The 21,377-nt window shown below is 35.9% G+C and overlaps 1 protein-coding gene across 4 annotated transcripts in view; it reads left to right on the top strand.

Annotated features, from left to right (window-relative positions):
• The window catches only part of LOC105199222 (matrix metalloproteinase-2), a 184,658-nt gene that overhangs the window by 70,596 nt on the left and 92,685 nt on the right, over window positions 1-21,377 (top strand). For all 4 annotated transcript variants that reach the window (XM_026137978.2, XM_011166207.3, XM_039457605.1 and 1 more), the window contains one exon: window positions 1,041-1,210. In XM_026137978.2, coding sequence (XP_025993763.2) covers window positions 1,041-1,210 — 170 coding nt within the window. The remainder of the gene's footprint in view (window positions 1-1,040; window positions 1,211-21,377) is intronic.

The following is a 21,377-nucleotide window of genomic DNA, read 5'->3' as shown; positions in this document are numbered from 1 at the left end:
AAATGTAACACTTTGAGGTAATATGAAAACTACTTGAAAAAAAAAAAAAAAATGGGGTTCACTGAGAGGAGGCCATAGTAGCGAATTCCTTTATTCCGCAAAAGTATTCTTGAAAACGCGATTCACCGATTCTCCGGAAGCTGTCACGAAGCGATGGGAATCCCGTCGAAAGAAATAGGAAAATGGGGCAAATGTCCCGGGGGATTTCGTCGAATGCCGCCATACATTCTCCTTATTCTCTATTCTCATGTAAATCTTCATTGAGCGAGCGCGAGGTGCATTCTTACTATTTTTGCCTCGCAAATGTCTGCATTCCCAACCATTGTCTGAGAGGAGCGGAGCGGAGCCGAGTGGATCGCTGATCGAAGGGATCAAGCTCAAACGCGAAATGAAACGCATCGGAATGCCTCGGACATTCTAATCTCAGGTTTGAAGCTCGGGCTCCGTCCGTAGACCGTGTCTCTCGATGGTTTTATCGATAATCGCGTTTGTCAGATTCCGGACGCGCCTCTGGTTGAAATACTCGAAAGCGTTTATCTCTGTTCAAATGGATAAAAAAAAAGGATCTGGTGGAAGCGATTATGTTTCCGGAAAAACGCGAACGATAAAAGAAAATTCTCTCGAGGTATCGGTTAAAACAGCGAGATATAGATTCGTTGGTTATATTTTGATATATATATTTTTTCTTTTTAAGTGTCATATCAAAATGTTTTATATGTAGAGAATAAATAGAAAGAATAAAGATCTTTATTTATCTTTATTTTTGATATTTTTATATCCCTCATTTTGATTTATATAATTTTATAGAAGATAAAAAAAACGTTACGCAGAGGAGAATGATTAATGTTGTTACAAATAATTATACTTAAAAATTCTCGGCATCTCTCAATTTCTTTTCAATATCGATTGGCAAATAATAAATGCAAAACAAGCAAATAAAGTTTCTGTATAATTTATAATATTTTTTCTTAAACTATAAAAAATTTCATTTTCGCGTGATAAATCTTGACGGTTTGTGAATATTTCTAATTTTTTTTCAGAAATTCGGTGGCATTCCGGCGACGGGGGAGATCGACGAGGCGACGAAGAAGTTAATGAGGGCTAGAAGATGCGGATTACCGGATCAGCCGGATCTCAAATTTACCAAGACGAGGCATAAGCGTTTCACTATTCACGGACAACAATGGCCGTATCGGAATCTCACCTGGAGGTAAGTACACCTTGTTACACGAGTGGATTAGAGTAATCTTCCAATAAAATGGAGTACCTATTGTGGGCACGCGCGATATAAAATACGATGTAAATCAAATATCTGGAGCAAGGTGGAAGGCGAGAGAAACGTCTTTTTAAACCGACTGCGATAAAAAGATGAAAACGTAGGTTTGCTGCTTCTGTAAATCATGTTGGGATAATATTTGAAGAACGTCGATAGTGTTGTCATAGAAAATAGCCTCGTGCGTTTGCAACGATAATCTAGAAGCTCTTTAATTTTACCTAAATTACGTATTCAATTTTAAAAGTTTTTTTTATTGTTTTTACAAATACGTATAGATCTTTCGTCATCCAACTATTATCGTATTCTTACTATTGACTTGAAACATTTTTCAAAATCATGATCTCTGTCATCCGAAAATAGCCGTCTCAATTCTCGTTCGTGAAAATTGAGAACAAAGTCGTGCGGTTTACCTCCGGTTGAAGATCATTACTCAAGAATCCGTGTAATTTCGTCGACGAGGACGCGTTCGGAGCGAGTTGCAAGTCACTCGTAGTCGGGATGCGGCGATGCATTTTTCGTGGCAGCGCTGCAGCGACGAAAACCCGCGGACGGATTTATACGGGACGCGGCGTGACGTGAGAAACGATAATAATATCCCAGTGCGTTTCTCAACGCGAGATAATTCATCCGTAGGGTACCTGTTGGTCCGTCGAGCCGCTCTAAACAGGATGTCTGGTCTCCCTTAATTGTGAGCTTCCTCGTGTCGGGACCTCGCCCCGTATTAACGCACTAACCCGACTCGGAAATGCCATTGACATTGTTGGTACCCGGCCAACTGGCGAATCTTCTTAGATCCCTCGCAAATTGTAGTACGACGAAAATGCGCTGCATGAGCTGCATTTTCTTGAGAGAATTAGAAACGCTTTAGCGCGCCGAGATGATATTTACACGCTCTTCTTGACACGCGACTCTCCGTTATTAGAACGTGCTGCCAACTCTAATACTCGAGCACGTATTTTTACATTTTAAACATGCAACGTTTCCTTTAATGTTTTAATTTTAAAATAAACTTTTCTCACACGTTTATGTGGCCCACGCGAAATATGTTAGCTTGATAAATATTTCATAAATATTTAGTATTATCAGTGTTTTCTAATCACATTTTTGAAAAAAAAATTTAAAAAAGATTTTAAAAATATAGAAAATATATATATAAAATACAGAACATTTTTTCATTGTTTTTCTTTGTGTAAAACTAAATATTGAAAAATTTGCAGAAGAAACAATCAAACGTACATGTTTTTATTATTCAATAATCACGCATGTTTGCGTGATTTAAATTTATCAATAAGTATAGTGCTAATTATTTTTTTTATTATAATTATTTTTAATGTTTGCGAATGTACGTAATATTTTCGAATGTCAACGATAAAACAGATCTCTGCTGACTTGAATCATGCCGGTATCACAGAGAACTAACGGATTCGCGTTGATACGAAGAACAGCTGCAATATCGACTCTATTCCGGTGCATCATGTGGCACCCTCTAGCAATAAACCGATAGACGTGATTTTATTGATTTATAATTAAACCGCGTCAATTAAACAAAATATCAAATTATAAGATAATTCGCATTTCTATTTATTCGTCGAAATAATTTGTATTGCATTCGCAACGACATTCTGTTTTTATTTTTGTAATAATCGTTTTTTTATTATTTTGTCAGTTTTATCTCGATATGAAAGCCCAAGTCGTTTAGCTATATTGTAGTTCAATTACTTTTCGGAACGATAGAACAATAGAAAGTAAAATAATGTAGAAAAAATTACTTTTAACTCTTCAATTTTAATCTACATACATTACACAGTTTGTTTTTATAAACGTTTATTTTAATATAAATATATCTTTACTATTTTTCATGTTTACGTATCAGTTTGCAAATGCTCGTTTGGTTTCAAATAAACATTTTAAACGTTAAAACGTGTATTACGAAACTTTGAAATATATATATATATATATGTATCATAAATCAAAGTCTCAGGATGTAAATGTATAATATACTTACATAGGATAGTACGTGACCGAGGATAAAATTTTCAAATCGCAAAGTGGATTATTAAATGCATTGTATTAAAGCTTACGTAAAAGAAGCGCACGCCGTTGATATTTTTATTATTTATCTTCCAAAAAGAAAATAAATGAATTATTTACGTAAAACTGCACTTTCAGAATCTCGCAATGTTCATTAAAATTATGAATGGAAAGGATGTTAAAGTTGGATCGGAAAACGTTGTCTGAATTTTTTACGACCCGTAATCTGTTATCGCCGTTGTCGTTGTTAATTAACTGTACATCGTTCAAAGTGCGTTTACGTATTCTTGAGATGCTCGTCTTGACTGTTGTTGCCTTGTACAGTATTTAGCGCAGCCGCTGATATTCACGGATGCTAATTAGCGCTAATCCAGGCGAGCTCGTTAATTTGTTATCTTAACGAAGCGGACCTTCCGGCGGAAGAGAAGAGAAAGAGAACTTGTGTGCACACGAAAAACATCCACGTAATTTTCACTCTCGTTGGGAAAAGTTCGCGACGACCGGAGTCCGAATTAAAGTGCGTGCTGACATGGATTGGGCAGATCGAGCAATTAACTTCGTTATCCGGTTATCATGCTACAATTCCCCCGCGAATTCAGTGAATCCCGGCAGAAAGGCCAGTGCCGAACGACCGGGCCCTTTGTGCGCGATTTCGATCGGGGTAAATTTGGCAGATTTTCGCGCGCGCCGAAAACGAGGATTCGTTTGCCTTTCTAACTGGGTTCTATTTGTTCCCATCAGCGCGCGCCTGGCGTCAAAGCAGGATACGTGCTTTTTATGGAGAGCAGCTTGCGCGAGATTCATGTGCATTGAAAGTGCAGTTTTACATTAATAATTCGTATTTTTATTTCCGTGTTGAAAAACGAATGGTAAAAATACCGACGGCTGTATGCACCTGCGTAAGCTTTAATGCGATGCATTTAATACTCCACGATGCAACTTGTCTTGAAAATGTTACCCTCGGTCACGTACTGTTCTATATGCAAAAATATATTTATAACCTGTCGTTTCTTAACTATAATACACTGAGAAAAAAATTGTAGTGGTGGCAACTACAAGGGGACAACCATACAAATTTTATTAATAGAATTAAAATATGTAGTTAAGTAAACTATGTTATAGTTATTGTAACTAGGTTAATAGTTAAAGGAACTAATAAATGATAGATGTAATGCACTATATAATATAGTAATTATAACTATTTTTTATTAGTTCTCTTAACCATTAACTTGGTTGCAATAACTATAATATAATTCACTTAATTATATATTGTATTATAATTTTATTGACAAAATTTGTCCCCTTGTAGTCACCACCTCTACAATTTTTTCTGTCAGCGTAGGACTTTGTTAATATATTCTAATGAAAAACATATTTTTATAAATGTTGAAATTATGTTTCTTTTTCATTTCCGATTAAGTGCCGTGTGTTTTTAAGTGTGGGAAAAATTGGGGTACAGACGAGTGTCTTAACGACTAATGTGGGTAGGAAATTAATGGCGACGGCACTTTCGTTAACTTTCTCAACGATCTCCCGGGTGAGTAGCTCGTCGAAATTAACGACGTCTTTGGTGCCTCGAATGTGAATTTTATGAATTTTCTAGCCATAAATTTTCTTTCCTCTTTTTGAATCTTATTTGAGGAAAGAACGTTAATTAGAAATAGGTTTTTAATATCCATACGAGTCATCTAACTCTAATGATAGAAAAATACTTAATAATTTTCTTAAGGAAACACCAAGTCTTGCAAATGTTCTGAACGGGAAATATTTTTTTTATAAATACATATATTGCTATATTACATAGAAAAATTTTTTTTCATTTGATACATAAAGTGGATACGTATGAAATCTCGCAATATTACATTGTAGTATTCTAAAATTATAGTAACCGATGGCGAAGAATATTTACGAACATTTTATATAACGAGTTCTCGCGATATCGATATCGAGATACGGCAACACGGGTGCAAAACGGGAATTTGGTTCACTGAACAGAATGGGGATAGAGAACTGTCACTGTTTACAGGACAGAATGTTTCCACGGTTGGACTACGTGATCCGCAAAAGGATAGTAGGATCCTTACGCGACAGTTCGTACAGTCAACTGGACTTTGAGGAGATAAAGACGAATCCCCAAAGCTGAAAGTCGAAAGTTGATCCATCGTGTTTACCTTTCGGAGTATATCGGGAAAACGTCTCTCCATAAAATCGGGTGGAGACACATTTTCAACGTAATATCAAAACGTTTCCCTCGATCGTGTTGGGATAAGAACAAAGGGAGGAACGGAAACACCGTTCTTATTTGAAAAATTTATCTGAAAAGTTGGCAATTTCATATATCGTGGTATAATATTAATATTATTTGCGAAGAAAAATTACCATTATTAATTAAATTTATTCTTTCGTTTTTTTATTATAAAATATTAAATTAATTCTCTTTATAAAATATACAAATTTTGTTTAAAAATCTGTATTAAAAAAAACATATTTACTAATGAAACATATAAAACGCACGTATTTATTTCTTTTAAGAGTATATAATAATATTTCAAGTGCCAAATATCTTTTACTTTTTGCCACTTTCAAAAGTGAGCTTCTTCAACTTCTACTTTTTTTTATAATGAGCACCGAAATAATTAGCGCAACTTGATTAACTTCGTGGACCCTCTAAAAACGCTCAAGAGCCATAAACAAATACTTTCCTAATGAGGATCGTAAACGAGAAGTTCACGAGTTTATTTAATGGGATTTATCCACAAACTTCTCTCTCTCTCTTTTTTTAAGATAAAAATCAACCAAGTAGTAATAACACAAAGAGTATCGACACATATCCGCCGTTTTGGCGCATCACTTTTTCCAAGTGACAAAAAGCTTTCTCGCCAAAGATCAAAGATCGACCCGTTATCTTTCACTCTCTCCCTTTTTCTTTTTTCCTTCTTTCTTTTTATTTCTTCTTCACTCCATTTAACTTCATTCGCTATCGGATGCCAAACTTGGAAGTCGAATGCATAAAAGAAGGCGACGCGGTGACAGGAGAGTACGGGAAATTTTGCAACCGGACGCTGCAAGCAAAATTAACCGAGTTAGTAGAAATCTCCGTCTTTCCTGGCGAATACTTTCACAAATTTTTCGTAACGCGCAATTTTGTGTAATGGAATATTTAATGTCACGGAAAACACATCGCGACGTCTGAAAAATTGAGAAATTTTCTTATTTTTCTCCATTTATTGCGGAAAGATTTAAATTTATATTTAACTTACATTTTATTATCCGGAAAATTTATACTACGGCTAGAATTTAATTTACCTAACTCGATCGTTCGGAGTGTCTTTACTGCTGTTAAGGTATTTTCAGCCATATCTTAGTCGAAGTCCATTAAAGTGCTCTGCGACAGAATCGCTATATTAAGTCGCTTCTTAACAAAAGCTCCATATGATTCTCCGCGTTTGAAATATTACGTGCATTACGCTGAAATGGTGGCTCATTCTATTCGTCGTAAGCGAAACATTTTCGCGCGGCGTTTTACACAGATGTGGCGAAATTCGTATGCCAGAAACTGGAGCACCGCCGTTTTATGGCGTTTTCCCCCCGTGTGACTGCCGCCGGAAGAAAGAGAGCCGGGAGTGTAAATTGAATCGGAAATGTACGAGGAAATTTTTGCGAGACTGTTCTCGAGATTGAAGCCATCAATCAAAATGGCGATTGATATAGAAATACATAGTGGGTAAACACTTAAACATACGCAAACATTTGCAACTTGTATGAGTTCAATATCAATATTGAAATAAAAAATTTATGTGCATTATTCAATAATATTGGATAATGTATTGTAATTATTTAACTATAATTCAATTTAACGTCATGTATAATATATTTTATTATATTTTTGTAACATTGAAAAATGTGAGACATATAATATCATTACGGCGCATTTGATTTCTAGTCTCAAGATATAACAGACTATCGTTAGAAATTCGAAATCGAAAGAAAACATCTTGTCGATATTGGTAACTCGGACACGGTCGAGAGATTGCCGAATAATAGGCTCGTTTGTAAGAAAACAATGCACGTGGCACAATTTCCTTTTCTACACGTGTTTTCTTTTTCGTTTCTTTCGCGAATCCCGCTTTTCAGTTGGCGGACGTCCAACTAACGGATTTTCAATTTGTTCATAAAAAAGTGAAATCATTGTTACATTAATTTTTATGGTTTTAATTTTTGCCTTATATTTTGCATTGTCCATCACGGTTTTCCGCGTTGACATATATTAATACATTTATGACTTAAACAATTTTATATATTTCAAAAATTGTAATCAAAAATATATTTAAATCATCGTTTCAGCGTTTTTCACTTATATTTTTGCGTACTTGGAATTTATTAATTCAAAGATTATCTCTTTAACAAATTTATATAAAAATTAAAACATTTATATTGGAGAAAAAAAATTATATATTTAAATTAATTTAAATTGATTCTTTTAATAATGTTTCCAATATACAATAAATTCACGTTTATAAAATTATACATAGATTAAAAAGTTTCTAGAGAAAATTTTTTTTCGGAATTTTCGCGGATTTTTCCGCTGCAATGGCAGAACAAAGAATTTTTGTTCCGAATGAAAAAAAAAGAAATATCTTTATTTTGCTACTGCAGCTTGACATCTATCCGCGAAAATGGCAGGCGCGTGTTCTTTTGAGGTCAGATGTCAACAGCTTTAAAGGGCGATTGGGCTAGCCGTATGCTCACAAAGGGTGGCGTTCTATACACACGATTTCATCTCAAATTGATGAGTTCGGATCGACCGTGTTCCCTCCGTCGGCGAGAATATTTTTCTTGATATTCGATCCGGGAAAAATCGACCAGCACAATATTCGCGATATTCGCGGATTATGCTGGCACTGTACCCTCGTGGTTCAGATTTTGCAAACACTGGGCGTGCGAATATGATTCTATTCTCCCGCATGGAAAAATTTATGACCATTATTCGTGACGTTTGAATTATTTACAATGCGAAAATGCGAGTACGGCGTGATAATATCGGGAACCCCGTGAATTATTTTAACGGCTAGATTTTTTTGCGATCCATTTGAATTATTTCGCCGACATTTTACGATACGTCGAAAGATACTAATTCAACGAACGAAATATCTTTTTAAAGAAAAATAAATTTAAAAAAGAAAGAAACGATATCCGAAGTTATTTTTATTTATCTATAACATTACATCTAGAGTGAGTGACATATAATTTCCGAAGAATACTCGGACCTTTATTACGAGAGAAAAGTAGCTATATATTTTTAAATGTAATACACACACCTGAATTGTAGTCTCCGAAATGTTTAAAACAACAGAGGCATGAGCGTTTTTGATTTATTGCCAAGAAAGAAGGATTATTTGTAATGTTCTCTCTTTCCATTTTTTTTTTGTATTTTATTGTTTTATTTTAATCTTCTGTTTCACTTTTTTTTCTCGACACATATATGTTCTTAAAAGGATTATTGTAGAGTATAATAAATTTACAATCAATCAATCAATCAGTTACTCAACTACTCTCTCTTTTTATGTTCTTGAGTGTTCTGAATACGCGAAAATTTGTGGATTCTTGCGCAGATTTTTCTGTCATTCCATTATTCTTTTATGTCGAGTTAGATTTAGTTTTCGTTTTATTTTGTTCTTTGGGCAAGATTAAAAATTCACAAAGGCCGACATTTTTCGAATAAAAGTCTGGAAATTTTGTACATCTTAAAAATCTTGAAATCTTGGAAAGATTTGATCGGTTTTAAATCAAAACTGTCGGAATAAAAAACGATCTGATGTATTCGAACGCGCTCGTCGCATATCTTGGAGACATAACTATTTATTTGCATATCTCTGCGTGAATGAAACACATCAAATACGGAATGCTGATTTCGGCGGCATTTCGAACAATGGTTGTCTTACGTGGTGAATTTCTCAATGAACGACTGGTTTCTGCTATCCGTGAAATAAAGCAGAAGCAGTTCCCTCTTCAGCGAACGTCATCCTGCAACTAAAGTTCCCGACACATTCACGAGGATGAATGCAATCGCAACTGCGCTATTATATATTTTTGTAATGGAAATCAGAGTAGTTTAATCCGTCCGAAAGTTCTCGTATTTTATTAAGTTGCAAAATAGATTTGCCTAAAGTAAACTTATGTAAAGGATCAACTGAACGAACCGCACTTTAATAACAAAATTATAAAATAAGTGATGAGAAATTATGATAAAAATAATCAGAATTATTTACATGTAAAAAATACAATTTTCAAACTAATTTTTCAATCTCCGTTTGCTGCAGAATTTGATACTTAAAGAAAGTTGAAGTTTAATATATACTACAATATTTCTATAATTTAATTCTCTTTAAAATATATAATCATAATAATTAATGTTATATTTGTTATCGGTCTAATACTCCACGATTCTTCTTTTTATTTTACTTTGCTAATCGGCTTTGTGAATTCCGAATTAATTTTTTTAAATTATAATTAAATGCCAAATGGGGGCGTAAGTGTTAGTTAAATAGATGAACGTAGTTAAAGGAGTTTTGCCAGTGCATATTTTAAAATCCTCTTTTCTCTTTCTCTCTCTCTCTCTCTCTCATTCTCGCGCGCATATACAAGCGAGAGTGTTTCCGTGGAACTTTTGCTACGCGGTAATTAAAAACTCGCTGAAAATAAAGGTCAAGCCTCGAGTAAGTGCGCTAATTGACTCGACTTCGCGACGAACAATCGCGTTTTACTCACTGGGACACAAAGTTCCCGACTTTTGCCTGCTCGCCTTGGAATAAAGTCTCCGAGAGGTACGGAAAACGAGTTCGCATTAATAAGCGAGTTTGGGGGTTTTAATTACCGCAAAGAAAGAATTTACGGATTATTATGATATTTTAACGGAATCAATTTTCGCACGCGTTTTCCAAAGGTCCGCACGTTAATTACGCGTAATAATAATTTATGTAAAATTATAAAATTTTTATTTTACAATCTGTTTTAAGTATTATTTATTTTATTTTTTTCTTTATTTTACTTTATTTTACTTTATTATTGTAATATTAATTTCATTAATTATATTTTGGGAATTACGGTATTCCTAAAGAGGGAACATTCTCAAGTATTGTTATACTAAGGAACTGCGAGTATCGAAAGCTCGTCACTGGAGAGATTTATAAACCTAATTTACTGCCCGCAGTTGTACCCGTATGGTTGGATAATCATCCGTGGCTGGAAAATAGATTATAGCATGGCTGAAACAGCCGTAATCACAGCCCCGAGACTTGATAGCTTGAATTCCAGCGATCGAACGCATCGGTCGTCGATTCTCGTTAATCATCCGTTAATTACGTTCGATAACTTTAATTAATTCACTTTTCGACATAAATGAAACCAGTGAATCATCATAGAAAACATTAGTGCTTTATATCTATTTTTTTTGTTACACAAGAAGAAAGAATCTCGACAAGAATTATAATTTATAATATTGAACGGAGAGCGAAGAAAAAGTTTTTTTTTTTTTTTAACTTTAATTAATTCACTTTCTGACATAAACTGAACCGATGAATCTGCATAGAAAACATTAGTGCTTTATATATATATTTTTTTCTCGTAAAAGAAGAAAGAATCTCGAGAGAAGAATTATGATATTGAACGGAACGAAGGGAAAAGTTTTTCTCGAAGCAGCTTATCCCCGAAGAACTTTAACATTACAACGATAAATTTTTTTAATATACTTGAAATTTTTTTTTTTTTTTTTAATTTTTACTTAAATCCGTCTTCGCGTTAGAAATTGCGCGAAATAATTTCCGATCGGCAGTGCTCGAAATGGGAGTTAAATGCGAAATGGGGATGGGATACTTTGTGGATTACAGTAAAAGTATATAGCGAGGCCAAGAGTCGATTTCCCGCCGACAATGGGGTCGTCGTCGTCGGAGCTCCGGCGAGAAGTGAGAAATACGTGAGAAGATGGCAGTCGTTACGTATCTTGTTAAATTCGGTAGAAAACGAGGCACGAGCACGAAATCGCTCTAAGTGGATCGGATTTTGTGTGTATGTGTGTGTGTGTGTGGAAAATCGAAATAACAACGTTAGCAATCTAACATTTCGTTGCGCTACCACGATTCTGGCATTTCATTGATTTCAACATGGCGCGCCGTGTCGTCCTGTATAAAAATGCCATCATGCCTTTTACAACATATTTGTAGCGAGTCTCGCATTCATTAATGCGCCAAGCGTTGCACACAGATCGTAAATTAAAAACTACATGAAAGCAATAGGTATTAAAAAAAAAAATTGATTTAGATGAAGCTAGTAAGAATTACGTAATTGAATTTGATTAGTATAAAAATAAATAAGCATGCCATTTAAAATTTTGCTACGCGGTAAGATAAGGAGTTCCCTTTCGTGAGTTATAAATTCTACAATACACTGAAAAGAAAAAAAAAGTCAAAAAATTCAGAAGCAAATGTTGCTTGAAGTTACTGCGGAGCTGCAAAACTAAAAGAGTTCGTAAAATTCAAAAGAGGGGATCATTGTTCTTGAGATACGAGCGAGAGACGCGGAAAGAAGGGAGCAACGTGCACTTGAATGTGACAAAAAAGGAAATGAGAGTGGCAGCCATTCTGATGAGAGCGTATCGTTGCCCGGAGGGTGACGTACCCTTCAAATTCTGACAATTTCTGACAGCTCGGTGTCCATCGTAACTTTGAGTTGATAGACTTCGAGAGGGGAATGAAAGAGCACGGCCCGTTTATAGGTGTAATAAACTATTACTGCCTGCTGCCTGGTGAATTGAAAATTGGCAGAGGAGCAAAAAGACAGATGGATCAAAGTTTGATACTTGACGAAAATTCCTTCCGATGAGATAAAAAAAAGTTTTACAAATAGAAAAAAAAGAAACATACATTAGAATATTGAACGTGAAGAAAGAAAGCGTAAAGGCAAAAATGAAATAAGTGCTTGAAGAGAAAAGTCATTTAAGCTGTAATATGATCTATAAAGAATTCCATAATAAAATTACAATAAAAATACTATGATTATTGTAACTTTAACTTTTTTGATTTTAGTAACTAGATAGTTTTCAGCGGTTATGGTAACACGCGATGTTATCGATATTATTATCGTAGCCGGAGGCGAGAAATTCTACTACAAAAAACCTAACTGTTATCATATCGAATGCGATCGTATTTCATTGCATCAAATTTTATTTCGAGGTTGTCGCGTTCCTTTGACAGAGACTCGGCTGTTACGTGTGATTCAACCATATGGCAGGATAATTAGACAATTACGTAACCATTAAGGGCCGTTAACGCGTCATGTGTCGGCTGGGAGAAGCAATGTGGGTCTCGGAAAGGGGTTTCTCTCGGTCGAGAGGGAAAGAAGGAGGTCCTCTGTGTTCTGCGGCTCGGTCACACAATAATCTCCATTGTTTCAAGCAATTAGAGCTCGCGTCGTCCTGCTAGAAAATCCTATTGCAAGAATTGAAGTTTCTCCCTTTCTCTTGCCCTCTCTCTCTCTCTCTCTCTCTCTCTCTCTCTTATATGGGTGGATTACATCTCTCGATAGCACGCGACATATGATTGGCCTCCATTGTCCGCAGGATCCATGATGATCTCAAACAAAGGACTCGTCGTCGACGGTCTGTCATGGTGCTCCATTGTCTTTCAGGCTTGTTTGCGTTATCCGCGAGAGGCTGGTTTGCGTTGCGCAAACTTCGACCCTTGACACAAACCCTCTGTCCTTTCCTCTCTGTCTCTTTCTCTCTTTGTCTTTGTCCCTTGCTGCGTTTTGCTGCATCCTGCTTCTCCCGTCCGTGCGTCCGTCCGTCTCTCAGCCCGTCTGTAGCCGGTATTTCGCTCGCACTGATCCTTACGCGCGTTTACTGCATTTCACTGAACGACGACCAGCGATTCAATTAAGCTGAGCCGGCTTAACGCGATTATTACAAATTCTCCAAGGACTGAAACGAATTCGTAAGCGCGAGTCGCCCAGACGATCGAAAAGAACTAACGAGTCGCTGGCGGTGTGAGCGATAACTGCACAATTCCACGATTTTGCTACAAGTTGTATTATTTTTTATTGGTTAGGAGAAAATTATTTTTAAAGTTTTATTTTCAAAATTAAAAATTTGAAAAAAAATTTTTTTTTTTATTTGATTTAAATTTTAATTTTCGAAAATTCTTCTAAAGTTCAGTTTTCAAAGATATCAATGGGACATTAATGCATACGTGTGCGTGCGTGCGTGCGCGCGCGCGCGCGCGCGTGTGTGTGTGTGTGTGTGCAGATAAATTTCAAATTCTAATTTTCATTGCAATCTGTTAAAAGGTACGCGACGCGAGAAAATAAACGGCGCGCGCGCGCTGCACACACTTGCGCGCCCGTTGTGCAGGGCAATTTCTTTCGATTATATACACGTTACGTCTCTTACGTCACTTCTTTTATTAAAACGGTGTCAAAGCGGGGGATGGCTGTCAAGTTAAAAAAAAAAAAAAAAAAAGAAGTGCGGTGCACGCGTCACTTTATTCCCGCGGCAAACGAGATGACAGTAGGACGCAATAAATTTCCTTCCGCCTCTCCTTCCTCTTTCGTCACTCTCTATATCCTTCGTCGTCGTCGCGCACCACGCTTAGTTGTTTAAGTTCGCTCCTACGGTGGATGATTTATTAACTGTGCCACGTGACCCTGTGCAGGATGTCAGAAAGTGGAAACGCTCTTCCTGCGTCTCGCTGCGTATCAGACCTTATCTACGTGCTCCGCTTGTCGCGCTGTGCACTCGCGGCATAATCGCCCTATGCAGCTTGCGCTTGCGACGCAAGTTTCATCTTAAAATCGTATTTGTCTTCATTCGTTGCCACTCACGCCATTGGACTTCCTTCAGCAAGTTGAATTACTTTATTCGTTAATAGAAATTTTTTTTTGTTTTTTAATATCGAGCCTCCTATTCGCATCAATCGTATCAATTTCGGTTAGGAATTAATATCGAAATTTATTCGGCGCGAGCAAAGCTGGAGCCTCCGCGTTGCGGAGGTAGAATTGGAATGTTTCGTCCTCGGGGAAAACCGCCGGGTGTATTATAAGATTGCGCAACTTTCGAGTATTGCGAAAGGAATACCTCACGATTGGAACAAAGAATATAAGATCATATATCTCTATCCCTGTGTTCCTGGAAATTGAATTAAAAAAACGAAGGAAAGAAAGAAAACGTCTTCTCTCGTTGGAGGAAGATGTGGCGCGTAATGTGACAGTCTACATGACGGAATTTGATGGATCGCCGACAATCTCTGTATGCAGAATCATATCGTCGATGGAAGAGAGAGATATTTATATTTTAGATCTGGGATACCTTTCTGGAGAATAAAGACGATATTAAAAGATATCGATGAATCTATTACGGGCGGAAATTTATTCTTGTTCCATGTCAAACGCGAACGGAAACCCGTGAAACAGCCTATGAAAATTTCAGAGCGATTACTAACGGACAGAGGATTAATTAATGTAACTCGTAATGTGATTAATCAATCTTTCGATAATATTGTATAATTACGGCACAGTGTAAAATATGCAGGATAGTTCTCCATAATCGCGCCGCACATCGCAAACCATAAATTGTTAATTCGGGTCGTTCCGGATTTAGCGGAGCGTTTGATTCTTTCGGCTGTCCGAAATCGACTTTTTTTTTTTCTTAAGATGAGTATGATGTATAGTAGCACCACGCTGATCGACGAGTGTTTAATTAAGCTTAAAATTACACTTGAAAAATGATCTTTTTCTCGAAATGGGAACAGCTGACACTGGTGACGCAGCTTTATTCTTACTTCAGTCAGATTTACTGCCGTTAATTTTACTGTTAGTTGCTCGTAGTGACTAAATCCATCAGGATCTAAATCGAGATTTGTGCGTCCCTCGTTAAGTTTCATCGGGCAATCCGTTAACGTGAAAATTCTCGCTAATGTTACCGGTTGCGGGAGAGTTAATAGCGCGAGGAGATTCGTGACGTGTGGCGAAAGGAAAGAGAGAGAGAGAGAGAGAGAGAGAAAGAGTGTATCCCGAGAGAAGAATTATCGTCGCAAAAAAAAAGCAAATGACGAGCGTGAAGGGGCGTATATATGTACGAGAATATGCAGAACGCAACGGGCGCGTGTTTCGCCACATGTGTTTCGTATCAGTTGAGCTAGCGGGGCGACAGACGAGAACCGGCGGTCTGTCAGCACCGCCGCACAAAGAGCGCAGTGGTTCGCAGCCGGGACGCGATGCAGTGCGATGCATTTTAGGGGGAAAACGAGCTGAAAGGTTGTTCTCTCCTTTGCTTGAATTAGTTACGAGCCCGGCGATTATTAAACCAACTATTCCGCGAAAATGTATTATTGTTGAACCGGAAGCTGTGGAAAGAGCTTGAAGGATTCATGTGCTTTCACACTGAGAAAGAATTAATACATTTTAACTCTCACCCTGTGTAACGTGTTTTTTGGCATCCATTAACTGTAAAGGGAGGATCATTAATGTCCAGCATGGTTTTTTTTAATGGATAAGTGATTCAAAAAATATTAAAAAATTTATGTAGCTTTCTTAACTATTTCAAGTGAAGGATTTATACGTTATTTAACTAATCTATTTGTTTAAATATTTTATTTTTGCAAATATATAAATCAAAATGCGAGTATACTAGTAATACGTTCAAAAATTTGTAACTTGAGAAAATCAATGAAATTTAATTAATTGATATTGGAAAATAAAGTTCAAGGTTCATATTTTAATTAAAAAAATAAGCCAACAAATTTTGTTTAACTTAATCGCTTAAGTTTGGCACATGAAATCTCATAATTTTGGAACTTGTAAGAATAAGCGGTTGTCATGAAAAAAATGATGTTTGACTTCAAAAAATTATTTTTATCCAAAATCTACGATCTCATATCACCTCTCACTGTTATTTTCTAATATTCTCCAAGATATGTATCATTTCGAAGATTATCATAATACCTCTTCGGCAAAGCAATTTGCATTTTTTTTTCAAGATAAAACTGATAAAAAATTTTTTTGTTGTATATATGTTGTACTTGTAAATATAGTCAAACACGAAAAAAATCAATTTTGCTTACAACAAATATGCATTATCTGTAAAGAGGGGTCTATTTTGCCCGCGCTGGACTTCCTTTGTTCGCTGTTCAGCGACAGAATGACGTACTTTGCCAGGCTTTCATGGGCACTTTTCTCTACCCTCAAAGTTTTTTCAAGAGCGGAACCGCGTGCTTGTACCCACCTATTTTCAAGATATTTATAATTTTAAAAATCGCTTAGACAAAAGTGATCTTTCTTTATAGGTTGAGCGTAATAAGTACTTGTTTGAATAGTTGCAATGAAATATTTACTTACGTCACATAAATATTTATTCAATAAAACAATGATTAGTTAATTAAATTTATGGTTCTTTGATTAAATATTTAGTATATAAATATTTTATTGCAACTATTTAAATATTTATTAAAATTTAGTAACTTTTTCTCTCAGTGCAGCAATGTAACAGAATCATTTTAGTATCTTTTTAATTGATTTTTTATTTTTATTGAGTTAAAAAATAATAAGTTCTTTATAAATTTCCGGGATCATGGTCTCTAGCAAAATAGGATTTATAAATAAATTTTTCCGTTTGTTTATATTTTTTTGCTTTTTCTCTCTTAGCGTTTCCGTGTTTTTTTTTTTTTTTTTTTCCTGTGACAGTCTTCGTTAACGTTTGCGGCCGTTGTTGATTGCGCGTGTAGCCGATATCTCGCGGACCACACGGACTAGAAATGTTTAACGACGATACCATTTTATCATCTCGCATTCGAGTTTGTTATTTATCACCGACGGTATCGTCGACGATATCGCTGGTTACCGCCCGTCGTCGTAACGCAACGCAGCATCGCGAATAATATGCGCCTTTTGGTCGGAGCTACATCGAAAAAAGAGAAAATTTTTTTGCCCCCTCGAAAAACCTTTCGAGAGAAATATGTTTTCGGCCATGGGCGATTTTAAAATTGCATCGGAAATGCGTTGGATATTGTCGATTCATAGTCATCATTTCCCGCTTTTGGAAACGGGAAGCGTGCGATGAGTCAATTACATCTGTTTTCAACGAGATAATTAAATGAATAATTGATGATGACCGTTTTGGGGAAAATGTCAGAGTTTGATATTTCCAATCGGCGTACGGTTATCTAAGTGCACAGACTACTGACGCAGTACCGGATGACATTTTAGGATCACGTCGATCAATCCAGAATGGATTACCAAAAGTGAAGCACTCTCGGATATTCCGAATTTAGAATTAGAACCCCACGGTGCAAAACTTGATCTCTCTCATCCACTTCCAACGTTTTATCTATTCAATATATTTCACCATTCTTCAGAATTTTAATAACAATGTAATTAGATAATTAAGGTTTCATCCTGTGAAGTATTAGTTTTATTATAATTATTTTGATTTTAATAATTTTAAGAGAGATATTCTTTTTCTTAAATTATTTTTGATATTTATTTATATTAATACCTTTATTTTTAGTATTTTTTATTAGGGTATTGGCTGAATTGAATCGAAGACCAATGGATTGTGTAGAAGAAAAGTCAGAATTAGTATCGGGATTTAATATCGAATATTTTAGAGGCGGAGGGGGGTTGCTCTGATTTCTATAGCAGTGATGGTATTATTATTATTATTATTTTTTTAATGATAGGAATTTTATGTTTAATTATAATTTTAGTGACTTTACGAAACTCAATAAAGAGGCAGAGAGGATTTTTGGAAATGTTTTAGCGACAGTTATGAGACACGCTAATTAATAATTATTTATTGCGAAATAAGCTGTCTAATACCGCGATCTAAGTTATCTGCTTTTCCGAAGTGAAGCAAACTCCCTCGCAGAGATAATATCGAGGATGCGTCGCTTCGGGCTTTGATCTGCCGTCATGTAATCCTCGCCGATGGTACGGATTCGATGCCGCGATAATTGCTGCATCTTCATCGGATTACGACGACGATAATTAATTATAGATTTTCTAAAAGAAAAATTCTTCTACTAAATGTACTGGCAAATTTCCAATAATGTGTAATTATCTGCACTCTCTCTCTCTCTCTCTCTCTCTCTCTCTCTCTCTTGTCTATCGTAAATAAAACGATGTTAATTAATCACGTACTGAACTGAAGAGCAAAATAATTTTCTACTTGAGACTCATACTTATTAATCGCTGAATGAATTATGAAAATAAGTTGGAAGTAATTAATGATGAACGTTATCTGTAAATTTTCTAAAATTTAAATTTTATTTTTGATACTCGTTGGGAATTATTGAATTATATGATAAGAAATTATTGAAAATAGCACCGCAAATTTTACAGATGTTATCCTGTTCGTGTGTAAGTTTCGAAAGTATCGTCTTACTTTAATTTTTTTCACTAAACTGCACCTGTTGTCGAAATATAATTTTGATTCGGTATAGAGTGTTTTATTACGCCGTTCCTTGATTACATCCATCTGCGCGATGTATCGACTGGAAGGAACAGACGCGGTAATTTCGCGGGCCTCAAGTTTCCTCGGATGTTGTCACCCATTAAGAACACCTGTATGGCGTGTAATCACAATGCGACGTTGTAAATGAAACCAGATGCAGAGGAGAATATGCGTTACGGATGCACACGCGTGCGCAACGCCATAGCGCGAGGTAGCTGTTTCGGGGAGGCTACACCTTGACTGTCAGTGCTTTTCATCCAGCACTGTGCGAAGGTTTTTACTTTTCTCTGACGAGCCTTCCGATTTAGGAGAAACAGTCATCCATCGATTAATCACAAATTTAATGTACGTTTAGTCGAAATAGTTTTGATTGCGTACTGTCGCGAGCAAGAAATGCTGTACACTTTGTGATCTTATGATTCGACGATTTTCTAGCAATATTCTGTCATTTTATATATAGAAAAAATTAGTATTGAAACAATTCGTTGTTTCATATATAAGCAAGAATATAAATTTTTCTAAGAAGATTATATATTCTTGCTTATATATACCTATGAAGCAATGAATTGTTGATTTGATACTAATTTTTTTTTCTATATCTTGACACCGAGGGAAAAAATTGTAGTGGTGGCAACTATAAGGGGACATACAAATTTTGTTAATAAAATAATAATATATAGTTAAATGTACTATATTATTTATTGCAACTACAATTAATGGTTGAGAGAACTAATAAAAAATAGTTGTAATACATTATATCTAATCTAGTAAAATTTCAACTATTTTTTATTATTTTCTTTTAACTATTAACTTAGTTATAATAATTGTAATATAGTTTATTTAACTACATAAAAAAAATTTAATATCAAATCAACAAAATTCATTGTTTCATATATAAGCAAGAATATAAAATCTTGGAAGAATTTATAACCTTAAACAAGAAGATTTTATATTCTTACTTATATATGAGACAATAAATTGTTGATTTAATATTAATTTTTTTTCGTGTATATATTATAATTTTATTAATAAAATATGTATGGGTCCCCTTATAGTTGTCATCACTACAATTTTTTCTCTCAGCGAATAACATTAATATAGCAACGATTTTTCTTGGTGTTGAATAGATCCTCCCCCGATGAGCATTTTGACGGCGGCGTAAGCCTGAACAAATCTAAAGTACTTTTTAGGAGAAATTTTTTGTTCCTCGACATTGGTCGTCCTCCATTACGAAATGAACGCGTCAATTAAATTCACGCGCGCGACTATAGCGAGAAATTTCACGTTGGTCCATTAACAGCGCGCCAGCATCTAGCGTGCTGGTCTAAAGGTGCAGTGAATAGCTCGAACGTCGTCATCGGTGTGTTGGTCCGTTGTCGCGCTGACTTTTAATTGCACACACGCCCGGCGTCTCGCGCGCGTTCTCTCCTTCGATAAGGGACAATTATCGCCGATAGTCGGAACAACGCCCCCTCGTTCTCTCGAGCGCATATGTACGCCGGGTGTCGCGAGCGAGTGAACGGGCGCGAGACAATGGCCCCTCTTGTCGTCTGCCGCACCTTAGGGACCATTGTGCCGAAAAAAAAAACATGCCTCGTTTAGCCTCGACCCAGCGCACAATGCGGAACGCAGGAAACGCTGTTTTATGCAGTTAAAACGGTATCGCTTCGATTTACGTTTCGCGAAAAATTAACGGAATTCTCCTTTGAATCTTTCTTAAATTTTATCTTTCTTAATCATTAAGGTAGGAAGGTGGGGTGTTGACGACACCTCACAGAAATGTTATTATTATTATTATATTTTTCATGAGTGTACTATGTTGCATTTAAATTCACATTAGTTAAACCTTTAGAAGATAGAAAAAAATGTGAAAAAATTGAACTTTAAGACTTTTAGACAATACTTAATTTTACTTTTCTAAAATAAGGTTTCTAATCCTTCACATTTCTTATCTGGGATGTTGTGGCCATCCCACCTACCTACATAAACATTAATCTCGCAGCATCATCATTTATCACGAAACAGATAGAACATATGTGCTATACGTTGCAATTATAATATTACAAACACATTCAAAAATGTGATAAGGTGTGGCGTATAAAAGGTATAAAAATATTAAGTAAAGATAAAAATATAATCATTTTATTATTTCAATCGGACTACATGTCTGTAGGACGAAGTTTGTACGTAATAATATTCGGAATATTTTTTTTTCCCTTCTGCTCGCGATTATAGAAAGGTGCCTTAATATAAGATTAATAGGTTATTGACGAACGTCGAATCGCGGAATGGTGATCTCGTGAATTTTATCTAGAGACCATGACGAAAGATTGCTCTCCTCGGCTGGACGAGCTGCAAATCGCATTAGATCTCTGAGACGCGACGGATGTAATTATACGAAAGTTCATTTTATTCCTTCGTCTCCGCTGAGGTACGGAATTGGCTTCCTGAGATAATCGGGGAGGAGAAAGAGTCGCCGGAAGGGGGTAGCTGCGAGATTCCTCACCAGGATGCAACTCGTTGATGAGAGCGAATCGCCGACCTCTCGATTACGTAATCGGGGATTTAATTGCG

The sequence above is a fragment of the Solenopsis invicta genome, chromosome 14, assembly GCF_016802725.1.
Source record: "Solenopsis invicta isolate M01_SB chromosome 14, UNIL_Sinv_3.0, whole genome shotgun sequence".
Lineage (NCBI taxonomy): Eukaryota > Metazoa > Arthropoda > Insecta > Hymenoptera > Formicidae > Solenopsis > Solenopsis invicta.
The sequence above is the reverse complement of the archived record's forward strand: the minus strand, read 5'-3'. Positions and strand labels throughout refer to the sequence as shown.